Below are 21,511 nucleotides of genomic sequence, written 5' to 3'. Positions count from 1 at the left end.
AATCAACATGAAATATTGCATAATCGCTGAATAGCCAATATTATGTCTCTGAATAAAACAGGATATTTTTAATGAGATAAATGCAGCATGAGACTTCATTTAATACATCAGAAATGTGACCCTGGACCACAAAACAAGTCGTAAGTAGCAGGGGTATATTTGTAGCAATAGCCAACATTGTATAGGTTAGAATGATCAATTTTTCTTTTATGCCAAAAATCGTTAGGATATTAAGTAAAGATCAGATTCCATGAAGATATTTTGTACATTTCCTATCGTAAATTTATATCAAAAGGTAATTTTTGATTAGTAATATGCATTGCTAAGGACTTCATTTGGACAACTTTAAAGGCAATTTTCTCAATATTTACATTTTTGGCACCCTCAGATTGCAGATTTTCAAATAGTATCTCGGCCAAATATTGTACTATCCAAAAAAAAAAAAAATCAGTGGAAAGCTTATTTATTCAGCTTTGGATGATGTAGAAATATAAATTTCAAAAAATTATCCAGGGTCACAAATTGTTGTGGTTCAAAGGTGTTTCTACACTTAGAAGGGAGGACATAAGTGATTTGCAATGTCATCCCAAAACAAAGGTTATGCTGAGGTCACAGCAGGGTTTGGCTCTGTTTAGATTGGGTTAGTTCAATGTTTGTTGTATATTAAGTTTCTCAACTGCAGCGAGAATGTATGACCCCTCAAAGGAGAATAATAAAAGTTTACAGGCTGGATGAAAATATAAAATATATCATTTTTATATAGATTTATTTTATTGAATAAATACAGGACATACCCATCTACTCATTTTGTTTGTTCTTTTCTAAAAATTATTGCCATTCTTGTCAAATCATTACATTGTATCCTGTGTTTTTGTGACCCTGGACCACAAAACCAGTCATAAGTAGCACAGGTATATTTTTAGCAATAGTCAACAGCAGTGTTGGGGAAAGTTACTTTTAAAAGTAATGCATTACAATATTGAGTTAAAAAGTAACTAATTAAGTTACTTAGTTACTTTTTATGGAAAGTAATGCGTTACGTTACTTTTGTGTTACTTTATAAATCTGGGCAGGGCTTGCTTGTTTGTTTTTAAAATAAAAAGTTCTATTTTTGCCAAATGTAAAAGCCTTTTTACACCAAAAGCCTCAGGCTTAGAGAAAAGTAAATTCAGGTCTGTACAGTAGACCGCAGAAGAAAAAATCAATTCTTCAGCAATAAAAGAAAGGAAAACAAATGTTAGATTATCTTGAGTAATTTTTGCTTATTAGTATGGATGAATTGGATCATCGAAGGACATCAGTAAAACATTGGTTAATAAAATGGGATTAAATACATAAAGGATATCTGTATAATTTAACATATTTAATTATTGCAGGTTTGTGTTGAATTTCATTGTTTTTATTCATTTTGAAGAAGACTATCTGTTTTTTTAGTGAGTGAGATGAATTAATGCATGTTCTAGAACTAAAGTAATATCTTACTCACAATTTCTCTCAACATGGGGACAGGAGAGCTTTTAATCAATAAATGGGAGAAAAAGTAACTGGCGTTACTTATTTGAAAAGTAATAATATTTTCATGTCAATTAAAAAGTAATGCATTACTGTACTAGTTACTTGGAAAAAGTAATATTATAACGTAACTTGCATTACCCACAACACTGGTCAACAACAGTACATTGCATGGGTCAAAATGATCAATTTTCTGGCAAAAGTCATTAGGATATTAAGTAAATATCATATTCCATGAAGATATTTTGTACATTTTGTATCGTAAATTTATCAAAACTTAATTTTTGATTAGTAATATGCATTGCTAAGAACTTCATTTGAGCAACTTTAAAGCCGATTTTCTCAGTATTTAGATTTTTTTGCACCCTCAGATTCCAGATTTGTAAATAGTTGTATCTCGACCAAATATTGTCCTATCCTAACAAACCAAACATCAATGGAAAGCTTATTTATTCAGATTTCAGAATACGTATAAAAATAAGTAAATACATAAAAATACCTTTATGACTGGTTTTGTGTTCCAGGGTCACATTTATCTCAGAGTGTGATTTTACCTGAATGTGTCACCGAGGTCTCATCTGTCAGGTGTGCGCTGATCGGAAGTGGGCGTGTCCATTCCAGGCTCATCCCATGGCAACCGTTCGAGAGTGCCTGCAGTTTCTCGAGTGGAGACGCCAGGAGCGCACGTGAAATCTCGCCAACACAACACACGCCAAATGACCGTCCGTGAGCCGGGATAGAGGCTTCATCCGCCGCTATGAACGACAAATACCACCGGGCGGCTCGAGATGGTCACCTGCACCTCCTGAAAGAGGCGACGCGCAAAGACCTGAACGCGCCGGATGAGGATGGAATGACGCCGACGCTCTGGGCCGCGCACCACGGCAACCTGGACGCGCTCAGACTGGTGGTGGGAAGAGGGTGAGTGATACGTTAATTATTTATGAGGAATATATATTTTAAAATTGTGTTTGTTTTTGTCGAAACTATTTCAGTTTAAAATAAAAAAACAATTCCAGACCATAAATGATGTATGGATGTATGTATAAATAATAATATATATTTGTTCTACATACATTTTGGTAATATTTGCTGTCTAAATATTTGCTGTCTTTTATTTTTTTTTTTTTTCAGAAATATTTAGTATAGGAAATGTTTGTGTTGGGTAATCAGCCCCTTTCTATCTGGTTCTACTTAAAACATGTAATTTAAAGAGTTTATTCAATTTCAACATAATTAAAATGATATACAACGCTTTCAGGTCTGGTTATGTTTTGGCATATACAGTTTCATTAACAGGATGGCAGTTCTGTGTTCTCCTGTATCAGATCACATCTGCACTGAGATAATTTAGCCCTCCACCCAGCCGCTCTCACTGATGGATATCTGGATTGTTTTATTTGCATATTTACTGTCCTGGACTAATTAAAGTAAAGGTCAAGCAGGAGAACCATGCAATTTTCTCTTGAGGGATGCTTTTCTGTTGCTACTGCTTAAAAGTAGTCGGCCTGTATTCAATTATAAATCCTGAAATCTTCTTGCAGCAGATAAAGGCATGCTGTAATAAAATGTCATGCATATGCAGCTAAATATAACTGGAATATTTATCCCGATAAAATATAAACACTGTTATTTTTTTCTCACCACCATTTTGCTCCAAACTCATATACTGTTTTGCATATGTAATAAGCGGTAATGAGATTCTTAAAAAATTAAAAAATAAAAACATGAGGAATAGTGAAAAATGGCACCATTTTTGTTTTCTGTAAACATTCTTTTAAAGAACTGGCTTTAGGAGAGAGCACTAGTGTTGTTATCAAGTCATTAGGTAATTAGATCTAAATAACCTGGCTCTTATCTCATGGCCAGGTTAATAATGGAAGCTAAATGTTCTGCTCTGTGAACACCCTCACTGTTCTCTAATTAGTGTTCTGCATCAGTCCCTCCAGATCTCAGACTGAACTGGATCTCTTACTGAAACATGTTCACAAAGATAGACGCGACTGCGGTTTGAGTTATAACTCACACAAAGATTCACAAAGTGTGTTTTTAGAAAAGAGAATCACTTTGATTTGAATAGTCTGAGATTTTGTTTGGATGGCATGATTGGGCACAGAAAGAATCAGCAGAATGTTTTTTGCATGTTCAAATTATTTTTAAAATAGCTGTTAGCCACATAAACAGGAAAGCCATTATAAAAAAAAAAGAAGAAGAAGAAGATGGAAACGTGTATTGAATTTCATAATTATTTTGAACACAATTGAGTAATACGTTTTTATTTTTAGCTGTGAGCATAATTATTTGCCTTTACCGCTAGGAGGAATCAATAATGGTATTGACAAAACATTACCCTTTTGAACATCATGGCTCCAACTTGTCTAGAGTACAGATCCTACGCAAGCGCTGTGCTACATCTCCAACGTGCAGTAAGCTTTCATCCTGAGAGTCTTTAAAGGAAGTTCAGGGCTGCATGCACATTCATGGAGAGGAATTTTACACATGGTCAGACAGAGAGAAAGATATTAATGTTCACAGTTAAAGGTCAGCATAATGAATTAAGGCTATTCCTCTTCCGCCAGCCTGTTTCTTTGGGTGTTGGCATTTTGTTAACATGAATGTCAGCAGCATTTTACACCTCAGTTTTTCACGTTTTTGCTTTCTGTAGTATTTTAATCTTGTTACCCCGCATGGTCCCAATAAACCTCACATAGCTTCTGCTGGTCTCTGCTAATGGTTGGTTGCCATTAATACCTCAGCAACTCTTTTTAGCTTTTTTGCAGATGTGAGAATTTGAGACTAAAAGAGAAAACACTGAGCGGTTATGGACCTTAGTAAGGACAGACAGTTTATTAAAAATGCATAATATATATATATATATACAGTTGTCTTAAAGGTCTAGCTGAAATATTTAACCAGATACAAACTTTTTTTTTTTCTCACAGTCATGTGGCTCTAAACTCGTATGCTATTTTGCATAAAGAAAAAGCTTGAGTTTTTTTTCCAAAAGTTTTATACTTTTTGGTCATATGGGTTTGAAACATAAGGGAAAGTGAAAAATGGCACCATTTTTGTTTTCTGTAAACTATTGTTTTAAAGGAGTAGTTCACTTCCAGAAGAAAATGTTTGGAGCTCTTTGAAGCTGCGTTTAAACTGCATTTTGGAAATTCAAACTCGCGGACACTATAGAAGTCCGCTATTTGGAGAGAAATCCTGAAATATTTTCTTCAAAAAACTATTTCTTTACAATTGACACCATGATTACTGGTTAACATGCATGTAACACTAACTAACAATAAACAGGGTTTTGCACTTATTCAGTATTATCAATGAATGAACAGAATGAATTAAATGTAAAGTATGGTTGGTAACGAATACTGCAGGTCTCTTTCAATACAGATGAATGCATTACATGGTGCACAGTTTTTAATGACTTGGAGAGGTGAGTCACAAAGGCACTGTGCATAATGTGTGGGTGTGTGCACATGTGTTACAGTGGGTAAGTGGAGCTCCAAAGCATCATGTTACGTATTCAGATCAACACCTTGCCACATAACAGAACATGAATGCATGCAATCATGCACCGACATGCACATGTGCAAATACATATGTATTCACACACCCTATATTTGCGCTAGTAATTGATCAGTTTATTTTCAAGGCAAATTAATTGTCCATTTTGAGTGCATCAGCATTGGCCAATAACCATTTTGCACAAATGTTTTGTAAGATATCATTATTGGTGTCAATCATAACAAACCTGTATGCATCGACCACTAATTTTGACCATGTAGCTATGTAAACTGATTAGATTTAACCAATCCACTATTGTTTTTGATCAACAGAGGAGATCCAGATAAATGTGATATTTGGGGAAACACTCCTCTTCACCTGGCAGCAGCTAATGCCCATCTCAACTGTCTGTCCTTTCTGGTGTCATTTGGCGCCAATGTGTGGTGTTTGGACAATGACTACCACACACCACTTGACATGGCGGCCTCTAGGGGCCACATGGACTGTGTGCGATATCTGGACTCTATTGCTGCCAAGCAGATCACCATCAACCCCAAACTTGTGAGCAAATTAAAGGACCGTGCCTTCCGTAATGCAGAGAAACGCATTAAGAACTGTGAAAAGCTTCAGCGCAGGCATCACGAACGCATGGAGAAGCATTTCTTGAGAGAGAGTGCTGCAATGGACATGTCGGATACAATGAGTTACAGCAGTTTCAGTAGCACCCTGTCGAGTCGAAGAATCCCGCAGTTCAACACTCTCGACTCCAACATGACATACTCACAGGTACTGTGACTGAAAACATGGGTCCTCAAGGGCATAGAACTGGTAATACTCAACATAAAACCTTTGCTTCATGGACTTAAAGGTGCCATAGAATGGAAAACTTTATTTACCTTGGCATAGTTAAATAATAACAGTTCAGTACATGGACATGACATACAGTGAGTCTCAAACACCATCGTTTGCTGCTCCTTATATAAATCTGGTGTTTGCAAAAGACCACTGAAAAAAGGTCAATTTCAACATAACACCGACTATTACACAATAGTCGGGATCATTAATTAGATACGCCCCCAACATTTGCATCGCCCAATCATCAGTAACGTCAGTACATCCGTAAAATATGGCAAGCCACTGAAGGGACATGGTTAGCTTAATGGTAGCGGTAGCCTTACCACATAAACGGAGAGATGACTGCGCTGATGATGGCCAATGATTTACAGATCCTGAGCATCATTAAAGACTATCAGGAACGAGCATCTAAACTTGTGTGGTAAGTCGCTGCAGTTTAACTTTACACAGAGCACATGCAATCACAGTAGTGAGAGTAAAATGTCGCGGATTAAAAATGGCAGATTCAACAAACCGCATGTTAAAAGCAGCTAGAGCTCCGTAATTAAATCTATATTTTCGATGTGCTAGCTATTGCGATGAGCAGCTCTGTAAAACAGCCAATCAGAGCAGAGCTCCTCATTAATATTCACAAACAATAACAGAGCGTTTCATTCTAGGGACAAATCCTAGGGTTGTAAATAGACTTGTAAAACCTTTTTGACCTTTCCTATGCCATACCTTCTATGTAGATATCAGAGAACAATTAAAAATATTGTATAAATTCATTCTATGGCACCTTTAACCATTATAGTCAATATAGAGCAAGTTATAAAGCTTTGTTTCAAAACTTATTCCTGGAAGGTCACTATACTGCAGAGCTCCAATCCTAATCAAACACAATTGAACCTAATCAAGTTCTTCAGGATCACCAGAAACGTCTAGGCAACTGTTTGGGCAGGTTGGCCTTCCAGGACTGGACAACCCTGAATAAAACTGTAGCCTGGCTCACAAGCTGTGTTTTGAACTTATCCCAAAGGTGTCCTTTTGACCTTTGCGCAAATGGGCATCATCCTGGTGAAATGGAAAAGTAAAAATGATTGACTATGACAATTGCATGACTTGACATTAAGCTCATTAGTAAAGGGTGTTGCTAAAATATGCAAACCTGTAATTTAGAATGGGGTGTCCAAACACTTAAACTCTGTTAAACACTTGGAATGAGATTGCAGCAGTTGCTGGTTCTGGACCTGCATGATTTGTCACTATTTTGCCCTTGTGCAAAGCCCAAGGATACTGGGATATTGCTTTAGCTCAGGGGTGCCTGAACTTGGTCCTGTTGAGTTTGGCCCTCCAGGACCAAGTTTGGGCACTCATGATTTACTGTAGGTAAAGCAATTGCTAAATGAAGACTTGCTTTCTTAGTAAAGTAGCATAATGCTTCTGTGGACAGTGCGTGCTAGCTCACTAACAGCAGTCAGTATTCAAATAGGGTGCTTAGATGTATGTAAGGCAATGCTAACAAGTTTAGATACAGTGTGAAGTATGGCAAAGAATATAACAATGATAAACTTCTCTTTACAGGCAACGCTTCAGTCCACAACTAGAGGCCGGACTAAGATTCAGCGGCGTCTTGAGAAGAAGAAGCAGGGTGATGGAACGTTCAAGATTTCCGAAGATGGGCGAAGGAGTGTTCGTTCACTCACTGGTCTTCAACTTGGCAATGATGTCATGTTCTTGAAGCAGGGTACGTACGTCGACAGACGCCAGCAATCCAGTCCTCGGCTCAACATCCGTAACATGTTTTCTGGTAAACAGGACATCAGGACAGATAATGATGACGATGAGGTAGACACCGTTTCACGGGCACTCAGTGATCCCGGTCTGTATGACGCTGCATACTCTGAAATAAGTACAGACTCAGGTCGAGACTCTTTGTTCAACCGCCCAGGACTCGGTACCATGGTATTCCGTCGAAATTATGTGACTGATGGGCTGTTGCGAATGGGACAGAATGAGGGCAGTGTGGCGGGGAGTGAACCAGTGGGACGGATCCCGAATGTTCGATTACGGGGAAGATTGCCACTACGATCACCCAGTCTTGATGAAGTCAGCATAGGCAGCTCCTTGAGTCTCCAAGAGAAGAACTTGCAGGTACAAACAAGAATCACCAGATACCATGCAAATTCCACTTGTTCCTATCAATCCCTGCAGCATCTTTCTAAATCATTAAATGCTAGCTTTATCTGATTTGTTCTAAGGCAGGGGTGTCCAATATTGGTCCTGGAGGGCCAGTGTCCTGTAGAGTTTAGCACCAAACCTAATTAAACACACCTGAACCAGCTCATCAAGGTCTTACTAGGCATGTGAGAAAGTTCAAGATGGGTGTGTTGAGGCAAGGTGGAGTTAAACTCTGAAGGTCTGTGGCCCTCTAGGACCGAGTTTGGAGACCACTGTTCTAAGGTAATGCTCCTGGAGGGCTACCTTCCTAAGGTCTTCAATTGTAACCCTTTACCAATATTCATAATTCTTGTTCAAGCAATCCAGAAGACTTTGATTAGTCAGCCCTCCAGGAGCAGGGTACTAGACATCCTATTCTTACTATTGGCTGTCTTGAACTTGCAGCACATCAAGGATGGGCAACTAAGCTCCTGGAAGATCACTGTCTTGCAGAGTTTAGCTTCATCCCCAATCTAACCAAAAGTCTGAAGATGTGTTTGATTAGGGATAGAGCTGAATTCTACAGGACAATGGTGGTTCTCCAGGACTGTAGTTGCCCAACCATGCAGTACATGGCAAAATGTCGACATCCAAAAACCATGGTGATATGTGCTTGTCAAATATTTAATTTCAGTACCAATGATTTGTAAATGGAGTTGGTTCCATTTTCCACTCTTATAGGAAGGTTTTCTACTAGATGTTGGAACATGACTGCAGGGCACTGCTCCCAATCATACAAGGTCTGGCACTGGATATTGGGCAATGTGGTCAGGCTCACAGTCTGCATTTCCAATTCATCCTAAATGTGATCACTGGGGTTAAGGGCAGGGGGTTGTGAAGGCTATTTAAGTTCTTTCACACCAGTAAATAATTTCTTTGAACAAAAAAGGGTTCCATTTTAGATGGTTGTCCATGAAGATTACTATTTTTAGTAATTAGTAAATCATGAAAACCTGTTAAAATGGTGTCCAGGTACATTTGGCCATGTAGTGTGAGATACAGAAATTTGTAGATTTGAATTAGCCTAATGTAAATGTGCTTAGTGTTAATCTGTTAATCTAATCAGGCTATGAGAAGAAACTGCATCTAGATCTGAGGCTTTATGATGATTATAATGATTGTTCTCATGTTGTGGCATCCCATAGGATTTGCCATGGGAGGAAGGAGACCTCGGTTTGGAGGAAGAGGATGATGAGCTTCAGCCATCGTCGGCTCCTTTAGAAGTGTTCCTGGCATCTCAAGGACTGAGTGACTTCCTCTCCATCTTCCATCGAGAGCAGATGGACCTAGAGGCATTGCTGTTGTGCTCCAAGCAGGACCTCATTAGCATTCATATCCCACTCGGACCTCGCAAAAAACTACTTGATGCATGTAGAAGACGCAACAATGTTCTGGAAGAAGCTGACGGCATGCAGGACACTATGCTGTAGAGTGTTTGTCTGCTACTGACTCTGTTCCAAACTCTAGTGTACTTTCTTGCTGCCTGCATAAGCAGCTGTTTTTAAAACATCTGTATCTTTGTTAGTGTCTACAAAGTCAGCACTCAACACGCCACACAAATGGCACTTCTCACGCAAAGTGCATGGGAGACTTTTCCATTTCACCCATTTATTGGACATGTCTTCCAGTATTTCTCATCTTTTCTACCATCTTGGGCATTTTATCTCTGAGTTTGTTGCATTCTAGGATTGCTTTCTATGTAAAACATATATGCGATGCTGCCTGAGAATTTGGCCAAAACCTTGTATTTGCTACAAGATAATTATACTGCCTAAAGTTTCCAGCCACTTTCTCATCAGAAACTACCACCTGCTTTGCTAAATGTTCATCCCCAGTGTTAAGGTACTTTCACATTATCAAAATGTCAGCTACATTTTAAGGGCATACTGTGTTTTTGCTATTCCAGAGAAAAAATGTATTAGGCTTTAGGGGTTTTAAGCAAAATACGGTAACACTTTTGATTGGGGAACACTATTCACTATTAACTTGCTTATTAGCATGCATACCCAGCATATCTGGCTGTTTATTAATACTTATAATGCACATAAAAACGCATGGCCATGTTATATATCCCTTAACCCCACCAAATTCCTAAACATAACTACTACAGCACATATCTTATCAATAATAAGCAGCAAATTAGGAATTTAATGAGAATATTGAATATCTGTTCCCTAATGTTGCTTTTCTTATGGAATGACTGCTTTCTGCTGCAGGCGATTATTAATCAAAGCCAAACAGCTTAATTAAATGCTCATTAATTTTGACTCAATTCTGGAATGCAACGCTCAATTTTAAACCTGTCAGATCAATACCAGATTGACAAATCAAGTCCCACCCTACTTGTTTTCCTAATTAAATATCCTGCTTCACTTTGAAATGCATGACATTGTGGAAGAAAAACAGGTTGCACAGTGCAAATTCACATTTTTTTAAATGCTTCCTATACCTGCATCTGGAACAGAGCATGTCTGTGCATGATTGAGTGAAACAGCTGCCTCCTTGTGGCTAGGAGGAAAACTACAGCTCTCTATGGTACACTAAAAAAAAGAGCTACTTTTTGAAAGTTTGGAAGTTGCGGTTATAAGTGACTATGCAGTTTGGAGGTATATATTACACAAATTTTTAATATGACCTGCTATTTACCATTTTGAGATTAATCAAAGATAAATACAATGAATTGTTGCCTTGCATTTTGATGCATTATTTTTAAGGCTAAAATAATTTGCAGTAATAATTAGCATGTCAACTTCACAATGATTTTTAACTCTAACAATTCAGACCAAGAAATGAGGCCTTTGTTACATGATGATGCATCACGAAAATGACATAGATTTGCTAGTGGAGCAAAAATCTATATATCAGTGTTTTAGTGTCCCGCATTATCCCAGATTACTCTAATTTACTTTTTTATTCATTTAAGTAGAAGCATTTAGATTAAGAAGTCTGTAAAATCATATATTCAGGTTGGCTCATTGCTTACTGTATATGCAAATATTATCTAATGTTTTTTATGTTTAGTTGTACATATGTAGCTTTGGACAGCATTAATGTCCAGCCAAAAGACATTCCAGTTATGTCAAATTTGACATAATTTACAGTTTTCATCTTTTGAATTCTGACAATTATAGTGATTGTATATTACACCAACTGACTTTGGGTGTGTGTAAAATACCTTCATTGGCCACCTGATGTTTGTACAGTTTTATTGATGTACGATTCTGTGTATGTTATCGATCGGCTACAGTCAAAGCTTCTCGCTCAGTCGGTGAGATGTTTGTTCTGGGTGCCGTGTTCCTCTGCTATCTGCTCATTTCTGGGTGTGTGCAGCAGGTTTAGAGGCCGACATGCTGAAAGCTGATATAACTCTTGTTACTTTATATGTCTATCCATCACACTCCATGTCCACACAATTCAGCTCCACACAGATATCCCTTCTTGCGTGTACAGTTTACATGACAGTATTTCTGTTCGGTACCTGTCTGGATGCAAGTGTATCTGCTCTTGTTTTACTCGCTCTTAGCTCAGACTCATTCTTATTCATTCACAAATTTCTAGTTAAAACAATTCTTGCATACTGCAATGTAGAAAATGTTTCAAATGCAAACATTTCTGTGTAAATCATTTATAAAACCACTCTTAATTATTCATAAGAAATGTGTTCTGCATATGTTACTTGTGTTTTGTTTTCCATTCTTTGCTCTTTCCTCTGCTCTTTTGTAGTCTTGCATGAAACTCGAAATATTGTCTTTACATTTTAAGTGTTTCTGAGTATGCCAGGTCATATTTCACCCTAATATAAAAAAGAAGCATTAGATTTTAAAAATCATACATATTTTACTTTTTATTTGAGGGTGAAATATGACCCAAGATATTTTCAGATAGCCAAATGCCAATGTTTTCAGTGACAAATTGTGGATAGTTGTTTTAAAATGTTGATTTAATAAACTAGTCATTATTACCGACCTGCGTTTGAGTTTTTTTCTCTCTGAGAAAACACTTTTGCTGCAACCTTTTTTTTGTCTTCTGCCAAGTAGATTAAAAGAGAGAGAGAGAGAGAGAGAGAGGAGGGAGAAGGTTTGCTGAATACATGGGTGAGTCAGGAGATGAAAGAGAGAGTAAATGTATTCTATAGCTGTACAAGGAGTACGTGTGTGTGTGTGTGTGTGTGTGTGTGTGTGTGTGTGTGTGTGTGTGTGTGTGTGTTGTTCTTGCGATTCAAGACGCCACATGGGCCCTTGCTGCACTGTGGACAAAAGGCATCATTGTAGAAACAAGAAAGATGAGAACTTACAGATTTTTTGTGTGAATATTTTTGACATAAATTGTTGCATTATTTTGTGATTAGATTGTTTGGTAACACTTTACAATAAGGTTCATTAGTTAACATTAGTTAACCACATTAGTTAACATGAACTAATAATGAACTGCACTTATACAGCATTTATTAATCTGTGTTAATGTTAATTTCAACATTTACTAATACATTATTAAAATTTTGTTAACATTAGTTAATGCAGTGTGAATTAACATGAACAAACAATGAACAACTGTATTTCCGTTAACTAATGTTAATAAAGATTAGTAAATACAGTAACAAATGTATTGCTCATGGTTATTTCATGTTAGTTAATACATTAACTAATGTTTAACTAATGAACCTTATTGTAAAGTGTTACCGATTGTTTGCTTGTTTTACATAACATTTACAGAATTTGTGCGCAAATTGTATGCTAAACCATTGTTTTACTTAATTTAAAAATTTAATTTTTGTAAAAGATTTTTGTTTGTTTTTTCTGAAAAGCACAAGTTTTAAGTAACGAAAGTTCTCAAATATCTGTAAACTGTTTGCCTATAGCTGTGTAGTAACTGATTACATGTAATACAATTCTGACTTTTTTTCTCGCATTTGCAAGTTTACATCTTTTTTTCTCAGAACTGTAAGATATAAATGCACAACTGCAAGTTATAAAGTCAAAATTGCTAGATATAAAGTCAGAATTACGCGACATAATCTCACAATTGCGAGTAATAAAGTTTTATAAAACTTTTTTTCTCGCAATTGCGACTTTGTATGTCGCAATTCTGACTTTTTTTTCTCACAATTGCGACTTTAAGATATAAACTCGCAATTGCGATTTACAAAGTCCATGAGGAGAAAAAATACTTAATACTTACAATATGTTTTGACTTAACTCGCAATTGCAAGTTTATATCATGCAATTCTGACTATAACTCGCAACTGCGAGTTCATCACGCAATTACGAATTTATTTCTCAGAATTGCGAGTTTATATAACGCAATTCTTACTTTATTTCTCAGAATTTTATCAGTTTATCACGCATAATAAAGTTTTATAAAACTTTTTTTCTTGCAATTGCGACTTTGTATCTCGCAATTCTGACTTTTTTTGTTCCGCAATTGTGACTTTGAGATATAAACTCGCAATTGCGAATTATAAAGTCCAGTTCTGAGGAGAAAAAAAGACTGATATGTTCTGACATAAATGCAATTCTGACTTTAACTTGCAGCTGCGAGTTTATCACGCAATTGCGACTTTGTTTTTCAGAATTACCAGTTTATATAACGCAATTCTTACTTTATTTCTCAGAATTGTGAGTTTATATCATGCAATTCTGACTAACTTGCAACTGCGAGTTTATATCATGCAATTCTGTCTAATTTTCTCAGAACTGCAAGTTTATATCTCGAAAATTCTGACTTTATAACTCGCAATTGTGAGTTTATGTCTCACAATTCAGAATTGTGAGATAACAAGTTGCAATAACCTTTTTTTTTTAGTGGCGGAAACAGGCTTCCACATATTACTCTTTGTATTTTTATGCCAATATGGTACAAAACTTTCCTGTTTAAATCAATGTGATAAATTCATTAGGTCAAAAGCAATCTAAAAGTAATCTAAAAGTAGTCTGATTATATTACTTAAAATGTGTAATATAATGGATTACGTTAGTAATTACAATTTAATTCCTGTAATTTGGAATCAGTAATGAATTACAATTTATAAGTATAGGCCTAATCTTTCCTGCTCTGACTGTTTATTTCAGTCAGAAATATTTATTAAGGCAAGACACTGCAGGTGAATAGGGTAAAAAAAAATTAACTAATAGTTATCACCTTACTTACCCAGTTGATTGATTCCATTGATAATTGCAAACATTTTTTGTATTACAAGTTTTCTAAAATGTTAGGTTTTAATATGCAAATGAGGCATTATTTAATGAAATATGCGCTAATTTGCATACATTTCTAGTATAAAAGTCTACACACTGGATGAAATCAGTTTCAAAATTCTTGTTTAATTTTTTTTGACATATTAGAGTCAAAAGTTTTTACAGAGGGAATTTTAGGTATTTCATTTCATCACACCATAATTCAGAAAAAACTTAGAAGAGACAGGAAACACTATATTTTTTTTAATTTTGGGGGGAATAAAATGTTCAAGCGAATCATGTATGAACAAATCCCTCTGTAAAAACCTTCAGGATATAGACAGGAATAAAAATGTAAAGTTTGGTGTGTGTAAGTGCTACTGAAGTGGAGATTTATGGCTCAGTGTAGGAGAAAAAACTCATTTTGAGAAAACAGCATTTAAAAATATATATTGTAATTGACATCTATTGACACAAATAGATAAAGTGCTATAAAAGAAACACTTAGCAGTGACTTTTGGATGTTTTCTTTCCACTAGTCTGAGAAAAAAAAAAAAAAAAAAGCCCAAAATCTCTTCATTGAAATTCATTCTATAGCTGTGTGTGTGTGTGTGTGTGTGTGTGTGTGTGTGTGTGTGTGTGTGTGTGTGTGTGTGTGTGTGTGTGTGTGTGTGTGTGTGTGTGTGTGTGTGTGTGTGTGTGTGTGTGTGTGTGTGTGTGTGTTGTTCTTGTGATAGGAGATGACGCAGGGCTCTTGCAGCACTGAGGACACTCCTGCCAAAGGCATCGCCGTGGGAACGAGAAAGACAGAGTGCGCGCACTCGAGAGAAAGAGAGAGAGATCCGTTTCTAGCGCAGTCAGCACTAAAGTCCCTCACAACCTTGTTTCGCGGACGGGACGGAGAGTGTGTGCTTGAGCCATGCGCCTCTGAGCTCTAGCGCTAGCATGCAGGACATCCCAGAGAAGAGGAGAGACACCGGCAGCCCGCGAGGACCCGCGTCCCGGGATGGCGAAGGACACGGGGACACGGAGCGGGACTGGGACGCAGCGCAGGGGAAGCAGAAAGCGGACGCGGAGCGGGAGACGCTGATGATGGAGCTCACACGCCTGGTGCAGAAGAGTGTGAAAGAGAGCAGCTGGTGGGAGAGGAGAGGAATAGACTGCAGCATCCTAACCGCAGCCTTCATCAGTTTACCGGCAGGTATAACACTCTTTGACGACTTTTTCTTTTTTTAATTATAGACACAAAATACTATTTAGACACACAGACTCTTTGGGATATTCTCGAGACAAACAAAACATACTTAAAATATCCAATTTTCATGAAAACAATCCATATTTATTTTTAAATTTTACATTACTACACTTAGAAATAAAGGTGTTTTTAAAGGTTCTTCACAGCAATGCCATAGCTTCCACAAAGAACCAATCAATCAAAGTTTTTTTAAAGAACCATCTCTTTCTTACTTTTTATAATCTGAAGAACTTTGTTTCGCCACAAAGAACCTTTTGTGAAACAGTAAGGTTCTTTATGGAACCATTTAGACAAAAATGTTCTTCTATGGCATCGTGAAGAACCTTTATTTTTTAAAAGTGTATATAATGCAAAAAAAAAAAAAAAAATCAATAAATAAATCAAATCCATTACTGTGTTGTGGGAACAATTACATATGTGACCCTGTCTTAAGTAGCATGGATATATTTGTAGCAATAGCCAAAAATACATTGTATGGGTTAAAATTATTGATTTTTCTTTTATGTCAAAAATCATTCGGATATTAAGTAAAATCATGTTCCATGAAGATATTTTGTAAATTTTCTAAAATATATCAAAATGTAATTTATGATTAGTAATATGCATAATTTTAAAGGCGATTTTCTCAATATTTTGAATTTTTTGCACCCTCAGATTCCAGATTTTCAAATAGTTGTATCTTGGCCAAATGTTGTCCTATACATCAATGGAAAGCTTATTTATTCAGCTGAATAAATGAGGTATAAATATCACTTTCATGACTGGTTTTGTGTTCTAGGGTCACATATTATTTAAACCAGGGGTGCCCAACTCTGTTCCTGGAGATCTACCTACAAAGTTCAGCTCCAACCCTAATCAAACACACCTGAACCAGCTAATTAATCTGTTAGGTAGCACTTGATAATTACAGACAGCTGGAACTTAAGTCTGCAGGTAGGTAGTTGGGCACCCCTGATTTAAACAGTATAGTAACGGTTTAGTGCTTTACTGATTTAATGAGAATAGTTCGGGGAATTACAAAGACTCTCAAAAGTAAAATGCATTACGAGATTTTTCCTGAATGAAATTGGCATACATGCATATACAGTATGTGTAAGGCTTTGTTTTCTTTATGCAAAATATAATTTCTTTTTTTTACATTCATCCATTCATATCTGAGGGGAAAAACAACAACTTTAAAACAGTTTTCACTCTGAAATTGCTCATTAATAATTACAAAGAAATGTGAAGTATTTAAGTAAAAAGATTGAAATTGCATTTTTTTCTTTGCAAAAAAACGTATCTTTATTTTCGTAACTTTTTTTAAAGAATGTAAGCAACTTAAACGAATAATAATCATGATTAAACGAACTTAATCATGAATAATCGCATCCAAAATAAAGGTTTTGTTTTGTTTATATAATATTTGTCTATGTACTGTGTATATTTATTAAGCATATATAAAGAAAATATTTGCATGTATATATTTATATTCATATGATTTATATGATAAATATATTTAATACATAAACGTAACATAATAAATACACACAGTTCACACACATATATTATTTACACAAAAACTTTTATTTTGGATGCAATTAATCGCGGTTTTATGAAAAGTTCATGGTGCGTTGGGAAATTACTAACAACTGAATACAAATTTGTATCCATTGTTGCTTTGGTCTGAAAATATTTGCATTTTGATTTAAGATGCTCAGAGTCTAGAAAACATTCAAAGTGTGTTTTGATGTTTTCATTCCATTTACAACGGCCTGTATGCTGTATGGAGGTGTGTAATGTCATTAATAGGGAGTGTTTTGGAAAATGTGCATTCGAAACAAATGGTTGACTTGTTTAGTCATGCAGTCCAGGGGTGCGACTGTTGGGACAAACTGCTTTAACACTGACAAAGAAACCAAAATATTACATTTGTGCAAACAGACTGGCTTCTTTTTATATATAAGCTTTATAAGCTTTCAGACGTTGGCTGGAGTTAAAGGGATAGTTTAGAAATTGTTCCAAACCTGTATGATCTGCTGAATGCAAAATAATGAAGACTAAACAGTTGACAGTCTACTTTGGATAGACTTAGTAAGGACAAAACTACTATGGAGGACCAGAAACGGTTTGGTTTCCAGCATTGTTCAACATGTCTTATTTTACAGTTTAACTTAAGAAAGAAACTCGGGTTTGGAACAAGTGAGCAAATGATGACAGAATTGTAATTTTATTTGAACTATCCCTTTAATATCCAAATTACCGAGGCACTCCTGTGGCGGTGGTTGTCATAGCGACCGGGTTCGATCTGGGTGCTTCCCTCCCATTGGGCAGATCCAGTTTCCTGCAGCACTCAAGCCACTGACTCGTCTTTCAGGGAGAAACCAACAGAGATGGGGGTCAAAACTGCTAAATGAGAATAAAAGATCTTTTAATACTTTATATAATAATCAGAATCATGTTTTAAAAAACATTTAACAGAACAAAGCAATAACAAAAAAAACATGAACTATGTGATACTTTTATTTTTTTAAATAGAAATATATGATTATATTACTAGTTGCTAAGGTTGTCTCCCATGGGAGAAGTTTGTTTTGGAAGAAGGAATTATTGCATTATCAAACAATAACAGATATAACAAATAATACAGTGACCCTGGGCCACGAAACAGTTATAATGGTTAGTTTGTTGGGTTTTTTTTTGGAATAAATAAGCTTTCCAATGATGTATGGTTTATTAGGATAGGACAATATTCGTTCGAGATGGAACTATTTAAAAATCTGAGGGTGCAAAAAAATCTAAATATTTAGAAAATTGCCTTTGAAGTTATCCAAATGAACATCTTAGCAATGCATATTACTAATCAAAATTTACATTTTGATATATTTATGGTAGGAAGTTTATAAAATGTCTTAATGGAACATAATCTTTACTTGATATCCTAATGATTTTGGCATAAAAGAAAAATGTGTAATTTTGACCCATACAGTGTATTGCTGGCTATTGCTACAAATATATACCCATGCTGCTGAAGACTGGTTTTGTAATCCAGGGTCACATATAATACCCAAATATACCCCAAAACATTAGCCGAAACCATGAAAAACAATAAATGAAACCATGGCCTGATAAAAACAGCTAAACAATTAAAAACAGATAAGTAAACCCTCTAACTTTCCCTGTTTGGAAGCAAAATTCTTCAAACATGCCCATCAAAATACAGAAATTAGTTTAAAAAGATACCAAATGAAACTTATATCATAATCATTAAATGTAAAACCTTTATTTTATTTTATTTTTAAATCTACTTTTAGCTATAGGGGGCATTAAGATGATGTTTTCGACTAAAAAATTAAAACGTTTTATTTATTATACATAGCTTTTAGCCGTTTTTTTATTTTGACAACATTGTTATCTGTACACAGAACGTTTCCATTTTTATTATAATCATCGTCATGTAAATGTAGGGGAAATTGGGATAAGATGAGACATTTTTTACTTATGTGGTCCTCAGGATGAGATAAAATGAGGAAGTAATTTTAGGATGTTTCCTATCATTTTAATTATTTGAATGTATCTATGACAACGGGTTCTAAAATTATGGCTTCTTAGAAGTCAGTGGGTAAGAAGAACCATCACGGGTTTAAACTGACTGAATCTGATTCAAACCCAGGTGAAATTTAAAGATGATTTACCTCTTTGAAAAACAAATTTAATATACAAATCTAATTATATAAACTGTCATAGGTTGTCAAATGAAGTTTAATTTTTAAACTTTAATTGAAACACCAAAGTTTAAACCTTCCCAAAAACAGACTAAACAAAGAGTTTGGCGAGAAAAAATAAATAAAATAAAAAATCAACTTAAATAAAAACTGAACTAGAATAAAACAATAAATGTCACTGAAACTAATAAACATTTTAGTCAAAAGATTCTTGGCATAGTAGCTTTTCTGTTATCATTCGTCTCTACTTTTCACAGGCTGATGGAAATGATGTGTGATTTCAAAATACATGATCACATGACAGTAAAAGTGTACAATTGCCTAGATACAGGGAGTGGGTCAACTTACCCCATTCTTCATTTTTTTTTTTTTTTTTTTCGCATTTTCGGAATAATTAATTTCTAAACCTGTTAATAGTTACATAATGCAAGTATTTTCTGTCACAGCTTTGATTATGGAGAATAGATGTCATCTAGATGTCCCTGCTAACCTGTTTGCGTTCATATCTTTGTGTTGAGTCAAGTTTCACAGCTTTGGACCGTTACAGTGATGTTTCTTTTGTGTTTGCAGGGTTTCTGTTGTTGGGTTCGTCTCAGCCGCTGTACTTCCTGTTGGGTGTGCTGATAATGGGCGTGGCTCATGCTGTCATCACCGTTAAAGGGACACACCTGGCCAGTCACGGCGCTCTCAGCGAATCTCCAGCCTGGGCCAATTTTTGGGCTGTCTTCTTCATCGAAGTGAGATGAAATTATTAAAACACAGTGAATATAGAGAAATCTATTGTTACAAAGTAGTTCAATGCACCAAAGAACCATTATACTCCCACAGTTTTTACCTTAATTTCATTTTAGTTTCCATTTTAATTTTAATTCCACATGTTTTGGTTCAACAGAGTTTTTGCATTGATGTTTAAAGCGCATTGTGTTTGACATGAAGTTAATTCTCTTCAACATGAAAGAATTTAGCTGATTCATTCTTCATGAATTAACTTTGTGGATTAAGAGGATTTAGGTTCATTTACAGTTTCCATCCTCTCAGGAATGTAAAAGACTTATAATGTTGATCATATTCCATGGCAACAGTCTGTACTCATGTATGTACAGTGGGCTCCAAAATTATTCAACTTTATCATTTTATATGCAGTTTTCATTGCTATTTGCGTTATTATAAAATCAGATTTCAGAATCAATTGTCCTTTGTATTTGATCAGTTTCTCTTTTGCTTTGAGCTAAATTATTTAATTATTTACTTTTTTGAATTAAATATTTTAATGTTTACAAATTATTATTATAATGTTATAATATATACTGTTTTTACTATTTAAAATGTTAAATGTTTAGTATTTTATGTAAATATTTAAAATATAATTTAATGATTTTAATGTAACTACTTCATTAAACTATGTTATTAAATTGTTTAATTGTTTTATTTAATTAAAATAGTAAATTAAAATATTAAATCATTTAAATTATTTGATTTATTATTTTAATTAAATGATTAAATTTCTGCATGAATTAAAATGCCACTTAATACAAATAAAGTAACTGCCATTCAAAAAAGTAATATATTAATGAAGTAACATTTGTCAAACAAGATTATTAAAAAGGTTAAACTAATGGATAAAGATAATATGAGAGACAAATATATATAATGAGTAAATAGTTTAATGTAACAACTTTATTTAATTATATTAATATTTAATCTATATGAAAATGTAAATATTTAATCATCTAAATTTAACTAAATGTAATAAAAAAGTATCTAAATTAGATTATTTATACCACTTATCTAGTTTGCATTTTTTTGCATGCTGTAGTTGTTTTGCATGCTCAGAAAATATTGATTCAATTATTTATACTACCCCTCTTCAGAAAGTATAAAAATAGAGTGTTTTCTGCATGCTCAGAAAATATTAATTAAATTATTTATACCACTTATCTTTACAAAATATAAAAATATAGTTGTTTTTGCATGCTCAGAAAATATGAATTACTTATTTATACTTCTTATCTTCAGAAAATATTAAACATAGCCATTTTTGCAAGCTATAGTTGTTTTTGCAAATATATATTAAATTATTTACACCATTTTTCTTTAGTGTTATGTATGCTGTAGTTTTTTTGCAAATTAAATTATTTACGCTACTTATCTTCAGAAAATATATATAAAAAAAATGTGTTTTGCATGCTCAGGAAATAGGTTAAAGGTTAAACTAATGGATAAAGACTATATGCCAAACCAATTTATATATAATACTTTAATGTAACAACTTAATTTAATTATATTAATATTAAAAATAATAT

The 21,511-nt window shown here is 34.8% G+C and overlaps 2 protein-coding genes across 2 annotated transcripts; both read left to right on the top strand.

Moving 5' to 3' along the window:
* Positions 1 to 2,269: 2,269 nt before the first annotated feature.
* LOC141298459 (pre-mRNA splicing regulator USH1G-like) lies at positions 2,270 to 9,506 on the top strand. The gene is made up of 4 exons (XM_073828976.1): positions 2,270 to 2,433; positions 5,355 to 5,808; positions 7,441 to 8,010; positions 9,222 to 9,506. Exons 1-4 carry the CDS (start codon positions 2,270 to 2,272, stop codon positions 9,504 to 9,506), a joined length of 1,473 nt encoding a protein of 490 aa, XP_073685077.1.
* A 5,584-nt stretch (positions 9,507 to 15,090) lies between these two features.
* On the top strand, positions 15,091 to 19,954 carry LOC141297540 (fatty acid desaturase 6-like). Its single transcript, XM_073827961.1, has 2 exons — positions 15,091 to 15,450; positions 19,779 to 19,954. Exons 1-2 carry the CDS (start codon positions 15,195 to 15,197, stop codon positions 19,952 to 19,954), a joined length of 432 nt encoding a protein of 143 aa, XP_073684062.1. The 5' UTR covers positions 15,091 to 15,194.
* Positions 19,955 to 21,511: the final 1,557 nt, after the last annotated feature.

Source organism: Garra rufa, chromosome 22 (assembly GCF_049309525.1).
Source record: "Garra rufa chromosome 22, GarRuf1.0, whole genome shotgun sequence".
Classification (NCBI taxonomy): domain Eukaryota; kingdom Metazoa; phylum Chordata; class Actinopteri; order Cypriniformes; family Cyprinidae; genus Garra; species Garra rufa.
This window is presented reverse-complemented; position numbering and strand designations above follow the sequence as displayed.